General features: G+C 37.7%; 3 protein-coding genes across 5 annotated transcripts; 2 read left to right on the forward strand and 1 right to left on the reverse strand.

Moving 5' to 3' along the window:
- The first annotated feature begins 2,909 nt into the window (after window positions 1–2,909).
- LOC103983491 (protein ALTERED PHOSPHATE STARVATION RESPONSE 1) lies at window positions 2,910–11,594 on the forward strand. Its single transcript, XM_009400707.3, has 4 exons — window positions 2,910–3,955; window positions 6,206–6,378; window positions 8,062–8,285; window positions 10,652–11,594. Exons 1-4 carry the CDS (start codon window positions 2,974–2,976, stop codon window positions 11,454–11,456), a joined length of 2,184 nt encoding a protein of 727 aa, XP_009398982.2. The 5' UTR covers window positions 2,910–2,973; the 3' UTR covers window positions 11,457–11,594.
- Window positions 11,595–17,364: 5,770 nt separating this feature from the next.
- On the forward strand, window positions 17,365–23,586 carry LOC135629447 (transcription factor GAMYB-like). Of its 2 annotated transcripts, none has more exons than XM_065136808.1 (4): window positions 17,365–17,539; window positions 18,260–18,635; window positions 21,926–22,928; window positions 23,060–23,586. In XM_065136808.1, exons 2-4 carry the CDS (start codon window positions 18,270–18,272, stop codon window positions 23,359–23,361), a joined length of 1,671 nt encoding a protein of 556 aa, XP_064992880.1. In that variant the 5' UTR covers window positions 17,365–17,539; window positions 18,260–18,269; the 3' UTR covers window positions 23,362–23,586. The 2 variants fall into 2 exon arrangements, with proteins under 2 accessions (XP_064992880.1, XP_064992881.1); XM_065136809.1 differs by having other exon boundaries at window positions 17,366–17,539; window positions 23,069–23,586.
- A 736-nt stretch (window positions 23,587–24,322) lies between these two features.
- LOC135629448 (probable WRKY transcription factor 3) lies at window positions 24,323–26,950 on the reverse strand. Of its 2 annotated transcripts, none has more exons than XM_065136812.1 (6): window positions 26,480–26,950; window positions 26,034–26,345; window positions 25,845–25,949; window positions 25,193–25,764; window positions 24,956–25,120; window positions 24,323–24,861 (listed from the first exon to the last, which is right to left on the reverse strand). In XM_065136812.1, exons 2-6 carry the CDS (start codon window positions 26,238–26,240, stop codon window positions 24,675–24,677), a joined length of 1,236 nt encoding a protein of 411 aa, XP_064992884.1. In that variant the 5' UTR covers window positions 26,241–26,345; window positions 26,480–26,950; the 3' UTR covers window positions 24,323–24,674. The 2 variants fall into 2 exon arrangements, with proteins under 2 accessions (XP_064992884.1, XP_064992882.1); XM_065136810.1 differs by having other exon boundaries at window positions 26,034–26,348; window positions 26,480–26,949.
- Between the last annotated feature and the right edge of the window lie 138 nt (window positions 26,951–27,088).

Consider the following 27,088-nt stretch of genomic DNA (forward strand, 5'->3'; position numbering starts at 1 on the left):
TACCATATCCTTCCGATTCAAAATCAACGATCTTTTTAAACCCCAATCATCGAGGAGAAGAATGAAGGGTTTTTCAAAAAAATCTAAAATGTTGAATACTCCAAAAGCATGAAGCAAGCGAATGAGTCTAGTTTGCTATATATAAGGGCCAAATGGTCCAAGATTCTTGTTAATTTGATTGGATCGATGATGTGGCAATATCGAGAATTATGCAGGGCTATTATTATGATATTTCTTAATCTTATATGGTTCAATATATCAACACATTGAGCTCATTGAGATAATCACATATGAGTTTCAAATAATAATTGATGTAACTTTGAAAATGACAGCTTTTAGAAAGTTAAGATAAAACTCATCAAACGAACTATCATGTAGCCCATGATAGTATGATTGAAATAGTTAAAAACACTCCATTTGATAATAGTGCAATCAAAATTATCTAAAACACTCCTTTCGATGACAGTGTAGTTGAAATAAGCCGGAACACTTCATTTGATGATAACGCTATGGAAATGACCCGAATCACTCATTTCGATGATATCACGATCGAAAATAACTTGAAGTGCTTCTTTCAACAACAGTACGATTGACAACGATCTAAAGTACTACACTTGATAACAATATGATCAAAATGACTTAAAATATCATTCGAGGATAAAATGACCTAATTCGCTCATCTCAGACAACAATGCCACTGAAAAAAAATCGAAAGCATTTCTTTCGATGATAACATAGTTGTAACAACTTAACATACTCCTTATAATGACTATTGTTGAATAATCATTTTTTATGTTAACACTCAAGCAGAAATTCCATCGTGTCTTGATTCTATTATACTTCGAGGCACAAAGTGGGGGCAAATGATATAGGAATAATTACATGATCAAATCTCGACACCCTGTTACTAGTGCCTTAATGTGGCTGACACATTAGCATCTCATGTTATCTCTCATATGTTAGAACTTGACGATATCCTTTAAATTTGACATGACACAATTATATCTGATACAAATATGCATAATTGCCTTCAGCACAAGTCACATTCTCACAGTATAGTGGCCCTAAAACCCAAATTTAAAAGATCCTTTGGGTGCATTCCTCCTCCTCCCTCTCTCTCCCTCTCTCTCTCTCTCTCTCTCTCTCTCTCTCTTTCTTCAAGCTTTGAGAGTATGAGAGAGAGATAAGCACGGAACAGGTTGTCCATTGATTCCATGTTGACACGGAGTCAGACAACGAGAATCTGCTTTGAACCTTTAACCTCTTAGTTGCTCACACTTTATGGTCATTCATTCATAATTTCCTTTTATTTATATGGTATTCACTTACGTGTTTGGATTCGGTTGCACGTATAAACCAGCTTAAATATCTCAAATTGGATCAAATCTCCAAACTTTATCGATTAAATTTCTTTAAAGAATTGTGAGTTTGAATCATGTGATTTGTCTTTCTCACTAGTTGATTACACCGTGATTCGAGATCAGATTCACATATCGAGCTTAATCTAATTTTCACGTGAGATAGAATATTAATTTCCATCAATCCCTTTCTAAAAGCTTCAAACTTTTGGGATCACTTACGATCTAAGCAAAATCTTTATCATTTTTCACACGTTTAACCGACAAAACTTTTGGGATTACCAACAATTAAAGTTTTATACTGTTAATTTTGCTATCGATCTTTACCAATTAAATTAATTGACATCAAAAAAATTTTAAATCATTAACCTTTGTATATGACAGAGTCGTAGTGAGTTCATGTTGTTAAGAATGAGTTGGCATTAGAGGGGTAAATTAGTATAATAGTAAAAATATCGATTTCATAAAATCTTTATACGATAAAACCGATTTCATAAGATGTAAAACAATTAATGAGAAAACAGTTTGTAGTTAAAGTAAATTACTCAAAAGAAATACAAATCATATTTTTATAGCGGTTCGATCGTTATGACCTACATCCACTCCTGATTCCTCCTCCGTTGAAGCCACCGATATCCACTATCAGTTTTCATTTTGCTTTATGTCTTGCTATCATAATTAATCCTGCATACAAAATCTATTTCAATTTAGACAATTAATGCTAAGCTTATTAGATGTTATTCGACACGTCATTGGTTCATCGACGTTTCGTCCAATTGTTTGATGCATCGTCCTCTCTTGCGACTTATTGTCCAATCGACCAGTTGACCTCCGCAACTTCGATTTCCTTGACGTAATATCCGCTTTTCTTGGCCTAATGCCCGAACTTATGACCTGAAGCCTTCTGTCAATACGTGTCGACCGATCATTCGGCTCGACGTCCAATCTTCTAATATATTTTTATCCGGCTTAGTATAATTTTTCATACTTTAATTGTCTCTCCCGAAGCATTGTACGTCATTCAAAATATAGATTAAATCATAAATATTATCAATTGATTTTATCATCAAAATCTGAGATTCAACACAATATTTAATACACAATGATTAAGGAGTAAAAAAATGAAGATCTTATAAAATTAATATAAAATCATTTAGTGTATATATATATATATATTATTTAATAATTATAAATATATATAATTAAATTAGGAAACGCACTTCGATCGATCAGATGATCAAATCATGTTTTATTTAATTGCTTGTTCCAATTACAGCAGTATGCGTACGTGGAATGACCACCTACTTCGTTGGACTGTACATATCTTCCGGGCTTTCTATTCCCCAGTCGCCCTCTTCCAACTGACCATCCGTGGATCCTCTCCAACCATACTAGTATCAGTAATTTCCAGACCAACATACTCTGACCGTTTACGTGATCTCACATCGGAGCGCTGACAGGAACGACGAATGATGAGTCTTGTAAATAGAATGGTTGGAGAGGATCCGATTTCGTAAGGGCAGAAGAAAAGATTTATATATCTCTCTCTTAATCGTGAAGGAAAAGCCAACACAACCACCGCGTTGGGGCGCTCGGCAGCGGCGGAGAGACCGCGATGGGGTGCGCGCAGTCGAAGATCGAGAACGAGGAGTCGGTGGTGCGGTGTAAGAATCGGAAGCTGTTCATGCGGGACGCCGTCGCATCCCGCAACGCCTTCGCAGCCGCCCAGGCCGCCTACGCTGTCGCCCTCAAGAACACCGGTGCTGCACTCTCCGAGTTCGGCCAGAGCGAGCTCCATGACCACGGTCAGTCTCATGCCTCCGCCGCAGCCGCTTCTTCCTCCTCGTCCTCCTCCTCCGTCGCCGTTGGGATGAAGCCATCACTCCCTCCGCCTCCCCCTCCTCCCCCTTCCGACTCATCCACCTCCCCTGCCGCCCCCATCCAGCGCTCCGCCAGCATGCCCGCTGACTTCGCGATCTCCAAATCCAAGAAGAAATCCCTCGGCAAAATCCCCGCCGATGCCTCGATCCGAGAGGAGGATGAAGCGGAACACGCCGATGACGATCATTCCGCTGCCAGGAGCTCCTCCCCTGCTCCGCCGCCTCAGCCTCAGCCTCAACCTCAACCCGCTCCGCCGGCTCCGCCGCCCTCCTCCGAAACCTGGGCCTATATTTTTGGGTCAAACGATCACATGATACCGCCCAACCTTAGCCAGCCGGAAGAGACCACATGGAGGGAGACGATAGAGAAAGAGCAGGAGAAAAGGGCGCCTCCATCTCCTGTGAGAACCGATGGAGCTCCTGGTGATGAAACACAAGCGACGCCTACAAAGGTTGTCGATGAACCTTCTCCTCCGCCACCGTCAAAGCAAGTCAAGAAGGTTAAGCATGGCGGTTCAGCGGACCACCAGCATGCTGCGTCTGCTGGAGCATCTGAAACGAAGAGGAGCAAAACTCCGGCTCCTAGTGTCAATCTGATTCAGATTTTGAATGAGCTGGATGACCATTTCCTGAAGGCATCGGAGAGCGCTCACGAGGTTTCGAAGATGCTCGAGGCCACTCGGATGCATTATCACTCGAATTTTGCCGACAACAGAGGCAAGCCTCTCTGACCTTTTGAATTTTGCTATTTTTAATTTATTGATATCTGCCTGGTGAGATTGATCCTGTTTCTTCTCTTTGAGGTTACTTTGACAAAAAAATGAATTCTCTAACATGAGCTTGTAGAACTTTATCATCCACACAATTTTGCAATTTACTCCAAACCTCTATCTTTCTCATATATGATTAAGTATGTCTTAAACGTTCATCGTTGTGCCCCATTTTCAGGATAGTTGCTTACTGTTGAACATTTTTAGACATTTAAAAAATATATCGCAGAAAGTCAAAACATTGGACGAAATTAATCCTTGGCAACTAACTGTCTTGAATTATTGTTTCTTGCTTCTGTCTGTGCCATTTTTCTACTTTGCCTTTCAACAAGAACACATTTTGGTCTTTCTTCTCACTTTGAATGTACTTATAGAGTAACTACGTTTTGAAGCCTGGTTATCGTGTACCATGAATCATTGTCATTTGCTATTCACCCTTTTGCTTAAGAATCACAAATCCTTGTATAATAAGAAAGGAGAAATGGAAGATCATATAAAGGAAGCCTCAATAATAGTTAGTTGTGTTGATAACTCGGATGCAACCTATTGAACATTTAATTTTTTTTCTCCTCAAGTTGCTTACTTGTATATTATAATAATGCATAATCTGTGTTGATGTCTAAACCGTCATTGTTTTAAGGTAGGAAGCTTTTGTAGGTTGTTTGGTTTTATAATGCAGCTAAAATAAATTTGCATGCATTTTTAAGAACATTAAGAAGTTTTATGGTGATTCTCATAGTTTTTTGAGTCTTATAATTTAAATTAGGAGTTTAACTAGGGTTTTCTAGGATGCCAAAATAACTTGGGCTATTCTATCAAAATAACAGCTGCTAATGTCCTTCTTACAAAGACCCTAGGAAGAAGGGAACCAAAATGAATTCTGGTGATGGAGTTCAAAAAACTTCCTGTGTCTATCCTACCTGTAAAAAGAAGACAGGCCACCCAAAATCCTTTTGGGTTCATGGTCAATCTGGATTGGACTTTAATTGAATAAGTTTATTTAATTTACTCTAGTTAATTTTTTCTTTTCATGGGAATCTTTTTAATATTTTAGACGAGGTTTTTTGTAAAAAAAAAAAAAAACATAAGTTGCCACATGACAATACCTCTTACCCTTTTTTTTAACTTTAGCTTTGTGGATTGCTCAAAGAGAATATAAAAGAAGACAATGAGGAAAAATGGCAGAAACTAAAATTTCATTTGATTGAAGATCACAAATCTTAATTGAGAATTCCATCACAGGAATATTACATCATTCTATTAATATGGAAGCCAAGATATATTATTACAAAGGAAGATTATCTTTCAAAAGAATCTGAAAAATTATCTTCCCTGAAGAAGGAAAGAATAAATGGTTGATTTGTATTGATGCATTTTTTAAATTATATTCTTTCCAAAATTTTGTTCTTTTCCTTTTTGCTCGTACTTAAGGGTCTACAAAAAAAAAATGGAAAGGGAGTGTAACTGGGACTTCAATAAATAAATGAATTTTTCTTCAATAGTATACACGGCCGTTGAAACTAGTACAGGACATATAATCAAATCTTGATATGATGAACTAATAAGAATATAAGTATGCATCATCATCACCCATTTTTCTTTCCTTGGTCCTCAATAATCATCAAGAAATGGAAGATTAATCATTGGGAACTAGATGATGGTAGATGGTAGTGCATTTGTGATGTAAACATATACTCCAGCCAATTGCAGAGGATGTCCTTGAAGAGGTGCCATTTGACAGCATGGTGTTTTTGAGGAGGCTGTAGAAGAGAGCCTTGTCATAGATAAACTTCTCCTGCATGTTGGGTGGGATCATTGCCGGACACATACCATATTTCTCATGCTGCATGTATCTTAAACATGAGTAATGACTAATGACAATACTTGATGATTCTAGAATATTATAATTGGAATTGTTTGTGTTGCACACAGCCAATTATCATGCTAGTGTTAATTTTTGTTTGCAGTTCTTATGGAGTTCATGTTACCTTTAGCTACACTTAGTGCATTATATTCCTCTTGTACATTTCTTTGTTCATAATGCTTTATGTTGACTTCACATATGAAATGAGTTGTTTTAGTCAGCCCATTCCAAATATCTGGTCATTGATGGCACTTGTTCCTGAGTAGGCATTGAGTCATTTACCATTTAGCATTCGTGTGATAATTTTTACTCATTCAGTCATTCTATATTCAGGACACATTGATCATTCAGCAATACTCATGCGAGTTATTACATGGAATCGTTCAATAAAAGGCCTGTCTCAAGATGTTGTTAAGGATGATTTTGATAATGATGAATGGGAAACTCATGCAGCCATTCTGGATAAGATGCTTGCATGGGAGAAAAAGCTTTATGATGAAGTTAAGGTAAACCTGCTGTACATATTTGCTTCTTTTTAAAGTTTTTTTTTTGGATTTTGTTGGATGCTATTGCTCTTGCAGCTTGTGCTGGATGATTTCCAGCTTTACAATAGACCTTCACTTTTCTAGTTGAAGTTCACAACAAATCTTTATTAAATGTAGCTAGCAAGGACATTCCCTTTTGTTTGGCTTTTATTCTTCATTTCTCGCCTTAATTTAAAGCATTAAACTAGTTCATTAAAGTATATAAGCCAATTCTTGATGCGTAGGATTGTGAACTTAGATTCTCTAACCATGATAGTCAATTTTATGCATTTTATTGATTAATTTTGGTTAATCATAATATAATTATCATAATATTATAACAAAATTTCATAATAAGAAACCTTTTTATATTTGCTTTTATAAATTAAATAAGCTGACATTAGACTGTTGCTTGACTTATAGCCTTGTAGGATTAACACACGTGTCAGTGTTATGTGATAACACAAAAGTTACAAAATTGAATTTTCGCACTATAATTGATCATTGGGATTGAAATTGTTGTTTTCCTCTGTCAGAAAACGTCATCCAGAACCTGACAAAGACTATTCTGTGGCAACACAGAAGTTAAAAGTTGAGCTTCCGCACCATGGATTAAAATCTAAGTCAAGTGTACTGGCAGGTGGCCAGATTACTCGCACTAGAGAGGAAGAGAGAGAAAGAGAAATGAGGGAAGGAAGAAGAAGAGGATGTTAAGGCGGAAGATGAGGTGGAGGTGGAGGCATAGTGGTAGGAGAAGATAGTAGCACCAGTGGAGTGGGGAGAAGGTGATGTTTAGGCAGTGCAGTGGACGAGGCAGAGGAGGGGAGAGAGATACTAATAGAAAGGGAGTGAGTAGAAGAAAGAGAAAACAAAACACAACAATTGTGACATCTATCAAAAATGAAAAAAATCATCTTATTGACATAAAAGAACCACCGTAAGAAACTTCACTTAGCCTATTACTGCCTCCAACTTGCAATGATTCCTTTATCTTATCTTTCAAGTGACATTTCTGATGATTTTATTATAGTTTTTCTAGGTATACCAGCGTTTTAGATTTGCTATTTCCTTCATGTTTGATTTTCCAAGTGACAAAGAATGCTAGTCTTTGATTACATTTTAACACTCATAATATGGATTGCCACTTATTGACTCGACTTTAAAATTTCTATTTATGTTTATAAACTCGTGATTGATGGAATTATCATTGTAATACTTTTATAAAATCCCAAATAAGATTTTGTTTTGGCTTGTAACATTATATTCTGATGATTCTTATGTTTCAGCTTGTTAATGACATATGCTTGTTTGCATCATCAAGATAGACAAGTTACCAATTTATTTTTAGTTTTGAGAGTGTGCTTCAGGATTCATTAACACCATTTTCCTTTTTTTGAAAAAGAAAACTTCTATATTAGCTCAAAATGCAAGTACAACTGGCACCAAGCTCCTCGGAGCTCAAAACTGAAATAAAAAAATGGAGGCCCGTTGGTCCTCTGAACCTGTTGTACACCATTTTCCTTCTGACCTGTTCCTATGTTACTTAAGTTTTTATAAAGAAACAATTTCCAAACCACATTTATAGAAAGTAATATAATTTGCTGTAAATCCTTTTTTAGTTTTGTTTATTGTTGAATCTCATAATCAATTGAACTCTTGATACAGGCTGGTGAACTTATGAAAATTGATTATCAAAAAAAGCTAGCTTTGCTGAATAAGCAAAAGAAACATGGGGCAAATTCGATGGCATTGGAAAAAATCAAATCAGTTGTAAGCCATCTGCATACGAGATACATAGTTGATATGCAGTCCATGGATTCAACAGTTTCAGAAATTAACCGTCTTCGTGATGATCAACTATATCCAAGGCTAAAAGAACTTGTTAATGGGTAAGTTGCTCTCCCATGGGACATGCTCATCATGTAATGTTTTGTGGTCTGCTTGATTGTGTGTTGTTCTGTAATCTGCTTGATGTATAGGATTTTTCCAGTAATTATTATGATCTTATTATCCTAAGCATGATGAACAATTTTTATCCCTTACCCATCACATGCTTATTTGTGATCTTTCTTCCCTGTTTTGTTTTGTTAAGCTGGACACCCATTAGTATGACAACCATATTTAGATCTAGTCTCAATTATACATGAAGCAGTCCCCATTTTCTTTGGGATCATTCCAGATAAAATTTCAAAATCCCATTAATGAAAGTAATATTGTATATCTCATTTTGTAGTGTTCACCTCCCTGGTATCTAAATCAGCTGTAGACATAATCTGCTCCATTCATGTTTATGCCTTTGATGTACTTATTTTTTGTCCTTTGTTCATTTTGCAACATATTTATTCTTCAACCATTTGTTCTGCAATATGTTTACTTTGTGTCTTGCTATATAAATAGACTCGGTCACTAATCCGGCAAGGTGAGCTTATATTTGTTTCACCAATTCTCTCACTGAGCCCAAAGAGACACAAACTTGCAATAGGGAATCACGTTGATAATGGATGAACTTACTATATACAAAATAGAGGTATTTTATTAGAGATAATATTATTTTAGTTGATAAAAGTTCAAATAAAATTAATTCTAAAGTTGAGTTATGGAGACAAATAATTGAAAATTAAATATTTTAAATTAAGTAGAGCTAAGACTAGATATATGAGATGCAATCTTAGTAATACAATATAGTTAAGTTTGATTGGAAAAAATATCAATAAGTCAAAATTTTAGATATCTTGATTCTTGGATCAAATTTTCAATATGATGAAGATATTGATGAAAATATTATTCATGAAGGAAATCTATCAAAGTACGTATAATTTCTGGAAGCTTAAATAATAAGAGAAACTTCTCTTGCTCCCATAATAAGAATATTTCTTCATAATTGGTCCTAAGCATGTTTATCATGTGTTCTTATTGTTCTTCTCCATGACTTACATATTGGACCATGCAAGTCGAATGTTATTTACATTTCTCCCATTATTAGGTAATAATCACATGTTGTTCTCAAGGTACTTATGAGATCCCTACCATTTCTTAGTACTATGCAATTCAATTTTTAGTGTGTTCCATACAAGCAACACATTGGTGTTGTTTTCCATCAGATTAAGAGCTTTTGAATCATTTTGGTGTATATATGTTAAATTAGCCATAGCATCTTAGAAAATTGCCTGCTTCATACCACTTCTTTCATTCTGCAGTTACCAATAAAATTTCTGAGGTTGTAGTATTCTAGTTAAATATGTTTAAATTGGATTACTATAGACGTAACTGATCTTGACAACTTAGAAAACACTTATTCAAATTCACCGTTAGAACTAGCCATATAAGATTCTTAAGTTTCTCCCTTTGGTAGCTAACACAAGTAAAATGTTATGATTTTGCTGGTTGTCTATGCTTCCTTCCCTCTTGTTGGAAGTCAATGGGCTCTTTGTTTATCTATCTCGATGCTTTATTCCTTATGTATCTTCTCCTGCTTTAAAGTTACTTGTAATATACAAAGATATGGGCTGCTAGAATTTTTTTTTCTATATCTGTCGGTTAAAATCATATTCCTGTTTTCATTCACATCATATAACTGGAAGTAATTGAGCTATCTAGTATCTTCACTTTATTTTCTTCTTTCGATATGGCATTATTTCATAGAAAGGAAAAATATGAATAATTTCATATAGAACAAATACGAAGTTTCCTTTACACTTCCAATGGCTGACCCTGCTATGTTATCCTAAGTTCAGAGTCATATGATGTAGATGTTCAAAGATGGGTAATTCACGAAGAAGCCTACACTGGGAGCCTGGCAAAGTTTCTGGCTTAAGCATGAGTTATGTTTTGACCATGGTTTTAGCTACAACAATAGTAACATTTTGGGTTCATATGTTTGACTAGGTCATGACATGGCATTGCCGCTGGCATATTTTGGTTTAAAAAAAAATGAGAAATGGACTTTATACCATATTATCTGTTGTTTTTGAGATGTGATATTTTGTTCATCTTTGTCGTTTCAATAAAGAGAAAATACACACACGGTTTTGGGTCTGGTGATTTTGGGTCATTTAATGCTGCATAGACTACTTTAGTTGCATCACAATGTTCTCACAGAAACACAGCGAGAGATCATCTTTTTGTGAAAAGTGCTGCCTCGTAGTCATGTTAGATTGATGTACACAAAGCATGACATGTTTCTTTAGTCGTATCTGGAGCTTGACTTCAAATGTTTCTCATGTGCCAAATCAATATAATGTTGCCTCTTTGTCAGGATGGCTAAGATGTGGGAGACCATGCGCTTCCATCATGGCAGCCAGCTTAAGATAATAAAGGAAATCAGAGGTCTTGACATTCCACTTGCTCCCAGGGAGACAAGTAAACAACATCATAATCGAACTGTTCAGCTTTGGAAAATGGTTGGAGAGTGGGATTCACAGTTCGACAAACTCATGAGTAATCAGAAAGACTATATCAAAGCCCTAAACAGGTGGTTGAATTTGAACGTTGTTCCAATTGAGCGCAGCAGCAGAAAGGACGCATCATCTCCACCGGAGCAAGCCGATCCTCTGATCAAGACCCTGCTGCATGCATGGCATGACCAGTTAGAGAATCTTCCAGTTGATCGGGCCAAGAGCAGCCTAAGTACCTTCTCAGGAGCAGTGCAGGCCATCATGCTGTGTCAAGTCGAAGAGCTAAACTTGAAGTTGAAGTGGGACGATGCCCACAGGGATTGTGAGCGGAAGAAACATGAGTTTGACGTGTGGCATCACAAGTACACGGAGAGGATCACAGCAACATCCTCTGATGAGGTTAATCCCGAGACAGTCGAAGGAGCAACACAACAGGATCTAGTGTCGGAGAAGAAGGCAGTTGTGGACAATGCAGAGAGTAAGCTGAGGGCGTCGGAAGAATCATATAGGAAGCAATGCAAGATCGTGAGGGACAAGTCACTAACCAGCCTCAAAACACACCTACCGGAGCTCTTCCGGGCCATGTTAGATTTTGCCAGCTCGTGTGCAGAGATGTACAAGAGACTGAGTTCCATCAGAGAATCACAAAGCCTGGTGAACGATTAGGGAGTTGTGTATTGCGATTTTTTTTTTACGTGTTTTGTTTTTTGTTTATATCCATTTCATCAGAGATATGTATTGTGATATTTTGTGTTCAATTCTTGTTTGTAAGTAACCGTGAGCGTGACATTAAATTCTTGTTCATTTCTTGTTTGTGGATGGGTGATTAGAGAGTAACTGCGGCAGCTGTCTACCTTCTTCGGTTAAAGCAGAAACGATGTCCAAAGTCATCGAAATCGAGGGGTGGTCTACAGGTGTTCGTATTTTTGTACAAATTGAATGGTATATATATATATATATATATATATATATATATATATATATATATATATATATATATATATATATATATATATATATATATGATCTGTAATCTTCTCTCTGCTGATTGTTGTGTAACTCTTTTCTCATGATTGAAGAACTGTATTAAAACTTTGTCCAAGAAACTTGTAATCGTGGCAATAACAATAGCAATAATTGCAACAACAGTAATTGTTTGTCTTCATTCAAATAATTGTCGATGAAAAAAGAGGTAGAAGACAAGAGGATAATAGTACGAAGAAGAGATGAAGGAGATGAGATCTGATGAGCTCAAATTATAATTCCAACAACACAAACAACAATTCCAAGGCAATGATTCTGAAGAAGAAAAAGAAGAAACAAAGTCTCAAGGAGTAGAAGAGGAAGAAGAATCTAAAGTAGCAGTAGATGAAGAAGAATCTGAAGAAGGCATCATATACTCGTGAGCTCAAGCCTTCATGACTGATTACAGCTCCATGAGCTTCGTAAGTATCACAAGCAAGAAGACGAAGAAGAAGTCATAACAGCTTCGTAAGCTTCATAATTCCCACACGTTAACATGATGAAGAAGGCTACAGATTCCAAGGCTTAAGCACCTGAAATAACTCTGAGGAATCTGAATCCGTCACGTCAAGTTCCACAACTGCTCAGCAACCCATAATTCTAAGATACACACACACACTGCTCGTACCCAAACGTACTCCGACCACACCCTACCTTATCCACCACGCATCACTGCGGAAGTCCTCCTCCTCCCAGGGAAAGAAGACGATGACGCCACCATCCCGCAGCTCAGCACTTTTCCTGCTCTCTGACGCCTTCTCACCTGCACCAGCATCCTCCCGACAAACCGGACAACACCTCCCCGGTTGCTCCAGCCACTTGTCGAGGCAGGACTTGTGGAACGGATGTCGGCATCTGAGCTCTCGCGTCTCCTCACCACGCTCCATCCTGCAAAGGCAAATCGCACAGTCCGAGGAGCCGATCGAAGCTGTGCCGCCGGAGAAGGGCAGCAGCCATCGGACGAAGAGCTTGATGGGGAGGGCCAGGCGAGCCATCCTGTTCGACGAAATGCCGGGCTTCCGGGAAGGCTTCTTCCCATTTCGCGGATGCGATTTGGCGTTCCCACGAAGTTCTCATGGCGATGTGGTATGCTTCTATGAAACAGCGTTCCTGTGGCATCACATCATACGACAATGACGGGCTTGTTTTCTCCCATGGAAATGAGGTCAACATATGCGTTTACACGTTGTAGAAATGCTCCAAGGGCAATGGTGGTTGGCTTCTTAACCATCGTTATCTTTTTCTTCCAAGGAAATGAGGAGACAATATATGTTTTGCACGTTGAAGAGATGTTGAAAAGACGATGATAATTATTATTGATCTTCGACGAGCAATTATTTGGTTTGGACGAATCTTTGAGGATGGATATGACTCTGACGCTTATTATAAGACATTGATTTTTTTGTTTGTTCTGACTAATTTGGATTAGTTTTGAGGGTATAAATATTTTTGTGCTTACAGGACTAATTTCCTTAATTAAATTTAGACTAAATGCGTCTCAATCTTATCTTTAAGATAAAAAAATAATTAAAGAATATTCAATATTATATATCACGAGATTTACACAAATCAATGGATATAAAATCTCTCTTTATATTGCAAGATTATCTTCAATATCATTATTGTCATAAATCAAACGATCATAACCCATTCTTTTAATTTTATGCCAAATTAGCTGCTTTCAGTGCATGCATTAATCTTTCCGCTTGTTACAAATATCGATTAGCAAGATGTTGTGGTAAGTAGTATGATGTAAAATATTTTTTTATTTTTTGTAAAAGGTAATCGGCGAAGATGAGATTCAAACCTATGATCTTAGGATAAACTGTTAATATCTTTACTAACTAAGCTAGCTGAGACCTTCAATGAAAGTCGTCTCGAGTCGATAGTATATTATTATCATACCCGAGTCGATAGACTTGAACCATGCTAGAATCCCTAATGATCCGATAGAAAGGGCTTCATATGGTTATGATAAGCTCACGATGTTACTTTCCTCTCCAATCCTCTTCCTTTGCCCATTTTAATTGGTCTATTGAGGTTGACACCACTCCATGACGAAGGCACATCGTTATGATAAGAAAAATAAGAATCATAAAGCGTATGAAATTGCTCGCATGGAATTAAAACATAGAAGACTAAATTTAGGTTTTGCAAAGTGGAAGCAGAGACGTATGGAGAAATAAAAGGAACGAAGGGAGAGAGAAGAAAAAAACCTAAATGATAAGAGAGAGAGAGAGAGAGATATGTATCATCACAAAAAACCTAAATGATAAGAGAAGAGGTCATGTCACTGATGGTGATGGGAGCCTCACTGGGTTGGGGGTGATATTGATATTTCACATGTAAATTTTATTTTTTTAAAGGATAAATATTGAAGACAGGATTTAATCTCAAATCGATTAATATTTATATTATTTCAGTTGTTTCGTGAATAATATTTAAATTATGAAGATAATTCACATGGTCGATCAAGTGCCTGAAGTACCAAGCTGTTCTTCTTCCGAGACATAACTATTCTTGAGATCATGATCGAAGTAAAGAGAAAGAGAAAGCTTAACCGAGGAATATACCTAACAAGAGAGCATGTAGCGGCCACACTTCTTTTTTGCCTAGTGATGATCGATGTGGCTTGCTCGCATTAGCGAGTCGCTTTAGATGGGATGACTTCAAGATGTTGAAGTGCACCACAAGTGGTGTTATTGGGTAGAACATGAAAGGGCGATGCATTTAGAAGACAATTTGAGGGTTTCATGGTGGTCCCTAACTTGTGATGGGTGAAGAAAGAGAAAGAAAGAGAGAGATTCTAGTATCGGAAGAATGATTATTAATATCGATTAATTGTGTGCTTCCGTATTATTTCTCATCCTCTATGATAGTTCCTATTTAACAAAAGCAAAAAAAAAAAAAATCAAATTAGTTGGGATCGACATATATGAGGTTGAATATTAATAAAATTTTTAAAAAATAAAATTATTAAATTATGATCAATATTTATATTTATATTTGAATCTCGATTCTTATCTCGTATAACTGGGATAACTGGGATTACTTAAGATGTGTGACACCCGAGCAATATCTGTTTGTCAACCTCGATTTTGACTTGCATAGTAAAAAAAATGTTAGAAATAAGAACATTCAAAATATCATTGTTAGTAAAAAAAGTAAGATAACTTAAATCATAAATAACATAAAATAATCAGTTTTTATTAGGAACGAAAGACTCTCGAAAATACACTGTAAATAAATGGAGGTTCCAAAAATAGATGCACATCTAATATTCACATAATACTTTCGTTGAATAAAAAAAGGCACACCGAAGATATTCCTGTGCCACCCAATAGGTTCCAAAGTGTTAAACGTTTTGTAAGATAAGATTGTCAACCCAAAATTAACCTGTGATACACGAGAATAGGGTTGTTTTAGGTTACTTTTCCCTTCATGAAATAATATATAACCAAAAATATTTTTAAATTTTATATGATGAAAATACAAAATAAAAAAACTATCAACAAATAAAAATGGGGTAAATTCTGCACCATACATACTACCCATGAGAAAAATACTCAAAAACATTAAAAAAATAACAGAATATAATAATAATAAACCATCATGGACAACCATTTCCTTTCTCTTTTCATTGAAATGTATGTCCAAGATATATATAGAACTCGATCGGGATTACATCAGATCGTAATATGTTTATGTATTTATGAGTATCATATCAATTTACATTATATTAAAAACAACAAGAGAAGATATCTTTTTGGATTCACCTTTAGATGATCCAAAGGAGACTAGAAAATTGCCTTCTACACACATTTTCTCATCTTAGAAGAAAGATTATTCACTATTTTTAATATGATAATATCAACGTATGTATCCTACATGCATTTACTCACTCTTTCAAATGAAGAGTATACTAATTGAAATGGTCATAGAAAAAAAAAAGGTGACGAGTAGGGTAAGATAGTGTCGAGCGATGGTGACAGTGAGCAACAAGTGACAATAATATTATAATTATAAATAATAAAATAATATTTTATTACTCATAAAGAGTTATCAATAATAAGGAGGTTGTCAATAATAAAATACATACTATGAATAGTAAGCTTCAACTTAATAAAGCTTGCTATTGGCATCCCCAGTTTATTATTGATAATTTTGTTATTATTGATAACCCCTTAATCACTAATAAAATATAATTTTATTATTTACAATCCCTTATTATCTATCTTGCCTTTTTTTTTTTTTTTTTCTCTTATGGTCCACAACCTCAATCCCCTTCCATCCCCCTCCTCTCCTATTCTCTCTCTCTTCTGCCTTCCCAAGAGAACAAAAATGTTTCTATAACACAGCTAATGACGGGATTGAAAGAGACTAAACCATGACTATCAACCTACCTTAGGTCTCTTTTAGCGTTATCGTACTATAGCAAATAATCTTGAATGAGCAATACGTATCGATTTGATAGGAGATTGGTACGAATGATACATACCAATATATCGATACGTCTCACTGTATCGTACATCGATATGTCTTGACACGTACGTACCAATAATCGATTTATATATTAGTACAAATCATAGAGTGAACCATCCTTAGTGGCTAAAGTTAGGATAAAAGAATGAGAGGAGATATCAATCGAGGATTATTGTTGAACGGTGAAAAATTAAAACAAAAAATATTTTTATTTATTTACATAAAATTTTTAAAATATTAAAAGTTTTAAAAATAATATTATAAATATAAAAAATTATTATTTATAATCTATTTTTATTTATTTTAATTTTATTTTTTTAAAAAAATAATATGTATAAATTAGCTCACACTCGCTGGCTTGGGGTGTTAGGATATGTAATTAGGGTTGAGACAAATTATGTTAGGATATTTGTATTGGCATCCCTCTCAGTTTACTATTCACTGTCTCTTTTTCTTATTAATATTTTTTTAAAAAATAAAATAAAAAAATATATATTATTTTTATTATTTATAATTCCAGTAATTTCTTTTTTTTTTTTTCATCATAGCCATATTCCTGATATCATTGTCAATCATCGTCCCTCACTTTGTGCTGATGTCGATGCTCCCTCGCACTCATCATTTCATCTAACATAATCCTTTGATGTAGAGGTCGAGGAAAAAGGAGAAAAGGGAGAAGAACGAAAAAAAAAAAAAAGAAAAATGATGAGTGCGAGGGAGCATCGACATCAGCACGAAGTGAGGGACGATGATTGACAATGATGAGTGCGAGGGAGCATCGACCTCTACATCAAAGGATTATGTTAGATGAAATGATGAGTGCGAGGGAGCATCGACATCAGCACGAAGTGAGGGACGATGATTGACAATGATATCAGGAATATGGCTATAATGAAAAAAAAAAAAAGAAATTACTGGAATTATAAATAATAAAATAATATATATTTTTTATTTTTATTTTTTTAAAAAATATTAATAAAAAAAAGAGACAGTGAATAGTAAACTGAGAGGGATGCCAATACAAATATCCTAACATAATTTGTCTCAACCCCAATTATATATCCTAACACCCCAAGCCAGCGAGGGTGAGCTGAGTGAGCTTTGATCGGGTCCAATCCCATGCCCCCGTGACCCTCTTTTTCGTCTTCCCAGAAGAGAAGCTGGGTGCGCGTCGGAGAGAGAGAGAGAGAGAGATCAGATCTGTTCGATTGCATCTCTCACTCACACATCTCGGGCGGATTTGGGTGAGTCGCCACTCCTTCTCTCCTCCTCCTAGGCGCGAATTCTTCGGATCCCTGGAGAATTGGGGTTCCGAGTTTGGAATTCGGAGTGCTCCTCCGGCTCCCTCTCTTTCTCACGCATTTGACGGAGCTTTTTGGCCGATTTCTTCTTCTTCTTCTTCTTCTTCTTCTTTTTTAGGTGAATGTTCTGTAAGGGTTTTCCGATCTGCTTGCTGTCAGGTTGAATTTCCGTTTCCCAAATTTTCTTGGGGAGGCGCACTGTCTTTCTGAATTCTGTGCCATTGGGGAGTCGATTAGGTCGGGTTTCAGCTTGTTTTCTTTCTGTCGATAGGCGCAACTTCGTGAGTGATTAGTAATTAGCGATGCAGCTCAGTCTGAGATGTTTTGGTTGAGGATAGGTTATTTGTACTAACCCCCCTTTTTGATGGTTATGCTTGCTAGGATCTAAATCTTGTTGTCATTTCTATAAGGTTTGATTCTAGAATATTCGCATGTTAATTTAATAATCTGTGTGGTTCCGTCTACTTTTCTACTCTTCTGATTTCTGAGATGCCAATTAGGTTTCAGTTAGCAGTTAAATAAGCGCTCTCTTTGATGGTTTTGATTCACCGTGTTTGAATTTATCATGGGGATTTTGAGTTTTTTTGTTTTCTTTTTATTGTTCACCCTTTGTGTCCTTTTATTTATATTGTTGCTGATTTTATAAGATTTTTGTGAATTTAGGTTCTGGGTAATGAATGGTATGCCACATGAGAGTGACAGGAGAATGGTACCCAAGGACGAGATTGACTCCACATCGATTGAAGAAGATAGCAGCGGGGGATCATTGAATGGAGGAAATCAGGTTTTGAAGAAGGGACCCTGGACGTCCGCAGAGGATGCAATTCTGATTGATTATGTCAAGAAACATGGAGAGGGAAACTGGAATGCTGTTCAGAAGCACACGGGGCTCTCTCGATGTGGCAAAAGCTGTCGTCTACGGTGGGCAAATCACCTGAGGCCGAATTTGAAGAAAGGTGCTTTTACACCAGAAGAGGAGCAGTTGATCATCGAACTCCATGCTAAGATGGGTAACAAGTGGGCTCGGATGGCTGCACATGTGAGTCTATAGATTCTTTTTGATATGACATGGTCTCTTCACAGTTTATGCTTTGGCTGAGGAAAACCTTTTTCTTAAATGTTCTCCTGATAAATTCCCTTCCCATAACCTTATTTTAATGCAGTTCTACTTTTTCTTGCTGAAACAGGCACTATATGAAACACTAACATTGGGAAAAACATAGCAAAGACCAAATATAATCTTAGTTTTCTTTATGTTGTTTCAATTGCCATCTTGCTTGCTATTTAACATCATCTCTGAGAAATTTCTAGCTTGTTATATTTTGCAGATGATTTTCTTGACCCACAGCATCTGACCATATACGACTCATGCTTTCAATAGGCGATAAAATTTAATGTCCATGTAAAGCCATATTGCATTCTCATTCCTACTTTCTGCTCTTGCTACGGAGTTCTTTTGGTCTTTTGCAAGGTAAACTGATCAGTAGAGCAGCATAACATTTGCTTCAATCATGGATTTAGTCATGGAACTAGTCATGTTAATTTCTTGCTGACATATATGTAATTTATGAATAACCCTTATATGGAAATGCTTCAAACTATTAATGGCAGTAGAGTTGGTTCCATGGGTAATCCTTTAGCTAAAACTGGAAATGTTCCACCGAACACAATCATTTTTGAGGTTTAGAATAGCAAATATTCTGGTTTTTCTTGGAATTAAAGGATCCACAATTATGCAAATCGCTACAAGACCATCTCTAAGAATAAAGTATATTATATTTATTATGCAAAGTTAGTAAAGCATGTCTTGATCTTCTATCATTGGCATTAGTGGGTATAGGTTGATGGCTATATGTTACATAGTGTCCCATGAAGTCGATGATAAACCTGTCATGTGACGGTGCTTCCCTGTTCCAGCTACTGTGCGACACCTTTTCAGGGGTGTGCCAAAGTCTGGCAATTGTACTTGGCACATGCTCATTAGTACAGTTGTGCCCTGAGATATTCTACAGCACATAAATTGCCAGTATGAGACTAGCATGGATACTCTCACTACAAGTAGAACTTTGGTACATTACACTATTTCTTCAAAATCATATGTGATGATCCAACACATCTTGTTCACATACATATGGTAATCTTGTACTTATGGGACTTTAATATCAGAAATCATGCTCTTGATTGTGATAGTCATGGATATGATGTGTATGCTAGCTGCAGTGATTGATAATAAGTGATTAAATCCTACTTAATCCAAATATAAGCTTGCCAGTCTTGACTTTCAACTTTCTCATACACTGATTTTGAGGTGTTCTATATATTAGTTTCTGAAAACAAGAGGATTCATGTGTCTGTAACATAAACTCCTACTCCGTCCTTTGTGATTGTATTGAACACCCAGTCAAGTTAGTTTCAAAGAATGGTCTACCTATTTCCCTGCCACCTATATACTTGTGACCGCATTTCTTAGAGTTGCGAGCTAAATATGCTACATGTCGGTTAGTATGTCCTTTCTTGTATCAATCTGTAGGTAGCATCAGTTTTGTCGGTCATAGATCTACTCGGTGTCTTAGTATTGTTGTCCAGGTCTGCTTGTCTTTGTATATTGATGGTACTTTATAATCAATTAATCAAATATTGTATACTAGCCTTTCCTTCTCTTCTTTCAACACTAGAGGTGTTTATGATATGATTAATTGACCTTTCACCCATAGTGTTACATTGAGTGGTTGGTAGACGTTGCTTCATAGGAGCACTCATATTTTTTGATATCAATAAATATGACATTGCAAGCACATAAACTAAAACATAGATGATGATTATATGAAGAAGAATCACAACAATTGACATGATTCTACCAAATTTTTTAAATTGGTAACTCACTTTTAGAATTATGTGAATAAGGATCACAATAGTCAACAAGATTCCAAATGTCAACTCTAACTTGGGCTGTTTTTTCAGTTATAATGTAAAATTTAGTAATTCCCTTTTTGTAAATGAAGTTTATGCACAAAGCAAAGAAAAATGTCGTAAGAACAAAATAAAAGAATGCTAAAAATTAGAGATTGAGAAGAAAAATGGTAAAAGAATTGTGAAAAGAGAGATTGGACAAAGAAAGATTCAAGGAGAAATAGACCGATTATGATGGAAGAGACGAGAGTAATTAGCATAAGAATAGGGTACAAATACGAGTCCTTAGTACAATATACTTCCAAAAGAATTGCAGTAGGGATGTACGAATTAGCAACCATGTATTGTCACTTTTTTTAATCATTCTAGTCCTTGATAACTAAGGTGGTCGCTATGGTTCATTGGATCACTGATCTCTGTCCAATCCAGTAAATGCAACTACTCTGGGAGTCTGGGTTTGGAACACTAAGTCCTGATAGATTTCTTACCCATATTAGATTTTGGTGGATTTTTTAATATTCTAGTTGGATGAGGATAGACTGGATAGAGTCATCTGGTTTTGACGAAATATCTCTGTTGGGATCTTTTCAGTCATTGGATAAATTTTGGTTTCACAGTTTCAACTAGATTGACTATAATGTCTCCAAGTGTAGCCCATTGAGATCTGTGGTAAGTTCTCTAGCAGTTGACCAAGTTAATAGGCCACTGTTATTTTTTTAAAAGCCAAAACGATGGTATCATACTCAAGACAATAACAAATGGTCCCAAAACTTTCTATGTCTGCAATGATTGCTTGACAGCCAGCTAAGCTGAAGGATCCTGCAGATGCTAGTATATTGTTGCATTTTTCAAGAACTCAATACACGCTCTTGCTATGGTACATGACCAATCATGTTTTGAATGCATATGTACCACACCATATTTTGAGTTAGCTTCACTTGTGTCCCACCACATGGGATCCCCTAGGTGCTGGACAGATGATCCTTCCACGTAGTGGTCGGGCATGGACAAGAATAATAAAGAGGGTTGCTTCGCATGTGGATTTCTTGATGACCATTAATCCGCTCCCCCCTTTTGTTGGGCTTCATTTATTGGTTTTTTTACAAGTATGTGTCCACCATGGGGATGTTGAGTTGGATTGTCGTAAGAGCAGATTAATTTGGTAACCTGGTCATAATTGTTTTTACATAAGATGCATAATCTTTTGTCTACATGTTGGGTTTCTTTTAAATAGGATTCTCTAACAACTAATTTATAACTAAATTCTATATATTGCTACTTTGAATACTTGTTCTAGTTTAACCAATATACCGTACATTGTTTTCGGCATTTTTATTTTTCCTATAATAGTTTTTGCGATCAAGTTTACCTTTTTTTTGTTCCTTTTATGATTCTGTAATTCATTTCAATTTTTTTCAGTTACCTGGGCGCACTGACAATGAGATAAAGAACTATTGGAATACACGAATAAAAAGGCGCCAGCGTGCTGGTTTGCCTCTTTACCCTCCTAATATAAACTTTCAAGTTTCTGATGAAAATCAGCAAAGCAAGAATGTGAATGAGTACAGTTACAGCGATAAACAGCCTAATGAGCTTATGCAGGGAAGCAACTTTGACATTCCTGATATTACATTTGAGAACTTTAATGCTAATTATGGGTCTTTATCCTATGCACCACCATTTCCGGATATAGCAGCTAGTAACATGCTAAATCAAAGGATTGGATCCCTTCACTATCCCTTCACAAATCCAATGAGTTGTGTCAAGCGTCTTAGAGACTCCGAAAATTTAATTCCAGACTTACATGGCACTGACTCGGATGGGCTTCCCACGTACGAACATTTTTGGTTCAAGCCTTCAGGAAAGATAAAACAGACTTTTGGACTAGGTTATCCATACGACCCTGATCCCAGTGGCGAGAGCCTGACACCTTTGGAAAGTGCAGTTCCTGGCAGCCATGCCCTTCTAAATGGCACCTTCTCTGCTTCTAGTCCCATTGATGGGACTGTGAAGTTGGAGCTCCCTTCACTCCAATATACAGAAACTGATGGTAATAGTTGGCTTGCATGTTCATCAACACCTCTTGAGGCAGCTGATACATATATTGAGTCTCCCCCAACAACAGTTTCGTTGCAATCTGAATGCATTTCACCACGAAATAGTGGTCTCTTGGAAGCATTGCTTCATGAGGCACAGACACTAGGCTCTGCAAAGAAAAAACCATCTGACAAGAGCTCCAGTTCTACTATTACACCCGGTAATGTGGCAGAATGTTCAGGGGTAAGTATCTCTGAGAAGTTGGAAGAATACAATGATCCAATATCTCCCTTGGGTCGTTCTGCTTCTTCTGTCTTCAACGAGTACACCCCTCCCATCAGTGGCAGTTCATTAGACGAGTTTCCACATTCAATGGCTCCTTCAAGTAAGTATACTTCACAACGTCATTAATCTTCTCTTTACTCTTTTCTTTTCCATATTCTTGTTGTATTAGTAAAGAAAGTTATTGCTCATGTTTTTCTTTCTTTGATCATCTAGAAAATTTATTTTCATCAGTCTCTGCAGCTTCAGACAATATCTTGGTGACTGCCGAACATGTTTCCAGCCCTAATGTTGTGGATAAAGGCATATCACCCTGCAGGCCTGATGCTTTACTTGGATCAGTTTGGCTTGATGATGGTTCTCAAAGTGCAAAAGATCAGTCTGTCTTCAATGATGCGATAGCAATACTTTTGGGTCAAGATTTGTGCAACGAGTATAAACATCTACCTTCTGAACCACCATCTATGCTTGTGCAAGGATTTGGGCTCGACTCTGATCCATGGAATAATATGCCGAGTGCATGTCAAATGCCTTAACTTCCTTGAGGTATTCTGCAGCACATGTTTCGGACTTTGTTTATGATTATTCACATTTAGGAGTCTTTCTTCCTGGAAGAATCGCCAGGGAGGAGATTTACAGAATTGAAACTTGTTAGCATGACTGATCAAGGAACACGTTGCTTGTTAGATCAGATGATTTGTTGCTGCAAGAAAGCCTTTTGTTATAATTTAATGAAGACATGGTCTGTGATTTGGTAGTCATTAGGGTGTCTCGTTGATGGTTTAGGTTTCATGTTGTCTTTCTTTGCTGAGGATTATTGGGTCATGAGAATTCTGGTTTGTTTCAAATTGGCTTGCATTCTGTTTCTTATGACTTGTCGGTCTAAATTTTGCCCTAGTTTTCATGTTGCTTAAATTTATCGATATGTTGGTAATATTTTGATACTACGATATGACTTGTAAGCAGTTTATTTAGGTTGTGGCTTTTCGTACAATGGGTTCGACAATATCGTAAACCCGTGAATTTGTCTTTCGTTAATTATACATCACAAATAACTGCAACAGAGTTATAACCTATTCATTATATTGTACGTGATACAAAGACAGATGATGATCATTCAATTTGTGCTACTCTCCTTGGGATCACTGTCATTCGCATATTGAGGTTTGTTTATTCATCCTTTCATGTTTTTATTACATCTTGTCATCAAGGATGTTTTTCATCTTCCTTGGGTCACATTGAATTATTTCTTCTATAAATTATTGTCGTAAAAATTGAAAAAATATGTTACATGCTGAATATGTAATCGAATCTTTGGTTTCTAATACTATCTTGTAGAGATGTGAAGACTTGAATTTTTTGATAGCGCCATCACCGTATCATGGGAGTCAGACTCGTAAGTAGTTTATTGCGGTTGTGGTTTTTCTTACAATGGTGGTTTTTTTGACAATCTTCTAAATGGTGAATTTGCGAGTTTTTGTCTCGCCAACAACGGAATTATTGTCGGTAATATTATAATATCTTATGTGATACAAAGATGAATGACCTTTATACAAATGACCCAAAATTTGTAATCAGAATCCATCACAAATAAATATTCAAGCAACATTAAGGGACATATCCCCCACAGAATCTGAACAATGAACTACAAACATTGAGCAAGACACCTATGTGAGCCCTATTTGGATCCTATAAAGATCTGCTAACTCTGTAAACCAGTCATGGATTGCAGGAGTGAAATGAACAATTGAAGAGGACCGAAGGTAATCGATTGAAGTGCCTGTGACCATGTAAGTGATCCCAAGATTTGAATCGTACTCGGTTCTTCCTTTCCCTTCAGGTGTTGAAGTTACAATTGGAGGCCATCAGGAGCTGCTGCTGTCTCAGGGTCAGAAGCAGCACGGCTCGCTCTTCTTACTGGCATCTCATGGTTGTGCCTTCCCTCGTACGTTGTGACGAGATGTGCCGAATCCTCTGACGACCTCTCCACATACTTGCGCACGGGACACTTCGGGTTGGTGCATCTGTAGTAGCTTCTGCAACAACAGGTTCGTTATTCCATCGGGCCATGTTCCAGAGAGAAGATGTTCTGACAATGTTCATGGCATTGTCAGAGAGAGACAGAGGTACCTTGGAAAAGTATTGCCCTTCACCACCTTTTGTCCATACTTTCTCCAGTGATAGCCATCCCCAGAGATGTCAGATCCCACGGAGGAGGAGGCTTGCATCACGGAGTGGGGCTCTGCAGCACCATCTCCAACGCTGTTCCCTCCACTCGCTCGGTCGTCGTTCTTCCTGAGATGCTTAAAGAGTTCATGCATCACAACAGTTTTCCACAGTACTTTCGTGAAGGTTATGCATGCGTACCTTCTCTTGCAATCAAGCTTGTCATGATCCACAGCAGCTGCTCTGCCTCCAACCTTGACAACTCGAGTGCTTGAATCATCAGCGGTAGCGAGAACATGATCGTGGGAAAAATGATAGGTGGGAATCACTCCATCGTGGTTATCCAGAGAATTACTCCATGGGGAATTACCAGTCTCTCTTCCATGCTCATCGGCGACCTGTGAACCTGACGAGGGTCGCTTGGGAGGCTGAGGCTTGGGGTGGTTGTGCTCGCCCTTGTACACGATCTCAGCTATCTGCCCGTCAAGTGACCTCTCCACCTTCTTCTTTACAGGGCAAGTGGGATGTGTGCACTTGTAGTAGCTTCTCGGGTACTCACTTCCTTTTACTTGCTTCTGTCCATATTTTCTCCAGTTGTAGCCGTCATAAGACGGCCGATCTGCCGATTGCTGGTTCCTCGTATCAAGCTCGCCGGCCGTCACTGACTTGGAAGGATCATATGCCTGGTTCGGTTCAGATTGTGAAGCTGATGCTGAATTCTGAGGTCGGCTGTTTGATGTTTTTACTTGGTCAAGAACTTGATCGAAGTTTCCCTGTTCGAAATAAGCAGAGTGGAGTTAATATCTAAGGAGATCGCACCATTTGACTCATAGGCAAGGAAAAGCACGCTGACCAGATTAAGGGTTCTTGAAACAAGCTTTGCAGTAGGTTTGTAGATGAAGCTTGACAAGGAATCTGATCTCATGGTTGCCACGGATCTCTTCTCGGATGCATCATCCTGCAGGAGATTTCACTGATCACAGAGGGAGAAAAGGCATGCACACAGAAACCATGGAAACTACATAATCTTGATTGAACTCACAGGCGGTGGAACAGCTTCAGCTGCAGAATCGTACGACGAGGATTTGAATCTCATAGTCCTCGGCTTGATGGCGACTGTTCTCTCAGCAGAAGAAGGCGTCGGAGAGGAACTGGTCGCTCTCGCGAGGAGCTCAGGAAGTGGCCTGAAACTGGCGAAAGGTCTCGACGCCACAGGTTTGGCAATCTCAATCTTCTTTGCATCTTGCATCTTCCGCCGATCAACTAATCGACAACGCCGAACACCATTTAGCTTCGGTAAGCCAGTGGAATCCGTCCACCAACAGACTTCCGCAACGCGAGAGCTGATGGCGTACTGCTGCATGTATGGGAAAGCCAACATCAGAAGGAACAGATACATATCTAACGTATGTTGCTCCAGCAAGAAAGGAAGGAGAATGGAACGTCAAGCAGATAAAACAAGAGTGATCTGGAACGCGGTTCTCAGACCTTTTCCTCGGAGAGCTTAAGAGACAGCAGCCTCAGAGCTTTAAGACGACAAAGAGAACTGAGGAGTTGCAGAAAGGGTCGGAGAGCAGGAGACGACCAAAACACATGTCGACTGCTTTGCAATGGAGAAAAGGGACGCAGAAAAGGAGTGAAGAGGGAGGAGTGAGGGGGTATAAAGTGGGAGGGGGAGGGGGCGGAGACTGGTAGTGGTGGCGGGGGTGGAAGACCGCCGACGAGAGAAACAGGTGGAGAAAGAGACAAGCGACGAGTCCTGTAGATCTATCTGCATGAAAGACTTTGGGACGATCAAGCGAGGAAGAAGACCGTTAGGTTTGAAACAAGAGAAGTAACATTGAAGGTAGCAGATTGGGCACGACATCATTTCTGATAGGAGCGTCAGGCGGGCCATCCATGTTCCCCGTCATCTTTCTCCGTAGAACTTCTACACGTACTGGTCGCAGTTAAAAGGAGCTTTTTGACGCCATCTTTTAGAGAGAGAGAGAGAGAGAGAGAGAGTAAAAAGAGACGGTGGCCCGAGGGACTAGATCGAGCTTGGATTCTCCATGGGGACAGACGGGGACATCGATGTAAATGGACCACGGCCGCCAC

Source organism: Musa acuminata, chromosome BXJ3-1 (genome assembly GCF_036884655.1).
Source record: "Musa acuminata AAA Group cultivar baxijiao chromosome BXJ3-1, Cavendish_Baxijiao_AAA, whole genome shotgun sequence".
Classification (NCBI taxonomy): domain Eukaryota; kingdom Viridiplantae; phylum Streptophyta; class Magnoliopsida; order Zingiberales; family Musaceae; genus Musa; species Musa acuminata.

Coding starts and splice junctions, on each gene's coding strand:
- LOC103983491 (XM_009400707.3), top strand. CDS start 2,974: ATGGGGTGCGCGCAGTCGAAGATCGAGAACGAGGAGTCGGTGGTGCGG. Junction 3,956..6,205: donor GAATTTTGCCGACAACAGAG/GCAAGCCTCTCT, acceptor TTCTATATTCAG/GACACATTGATCATTCAGCA. Junction 6,379..8,061: donor AGCTTTATGATGAAGTTAAG/GTAAACCTGCTG, acceptor CTCTTGATACAG/GCTGGTGAACTTATGAAAAT.
- LOC135629447 (XM_065136808.1), top strand. CDS start 18,270: ATGAATGGTATGCCACATGAGAGTGACAGGAGAATGGTACCCAAGGAC. Junction 18,636..21,925: donor GGGCTCGGATGGCTGCACAT/GTGAGTCTATAG, acceptor AATTTTTTTCAG/TTACCTGGGCGCACTGACAA. Junction 22,929..23,059: donor ACATTCAATGGCTCCTTCAA/GTAAGTATACTT, acceptor TATTTTCATCAG/TCTCTGCAGCTTCAGACAAT.
- LOC135629448 (XM_065136812.1), bottom strand. CDS start 26,240: ATGCAAGATGCAAAGAAGATTGAGATTGCCAAACCTGTGGCGTCGAGA. Junction 25,950..26,033: donor CTGAAGCTGTTCCACCGCCT/GTGAGTTCAATC, acceptor AATCTCCTGCAG/GATGATGCATCCGAGAAGAG. Junction 24,862..24,955: donor AAGGGCAATACTTTTCCAAG/GTACCTCTGTCT, acceptor CTGTTGTTGCAG/AAGCTACTACAGATGCACCA.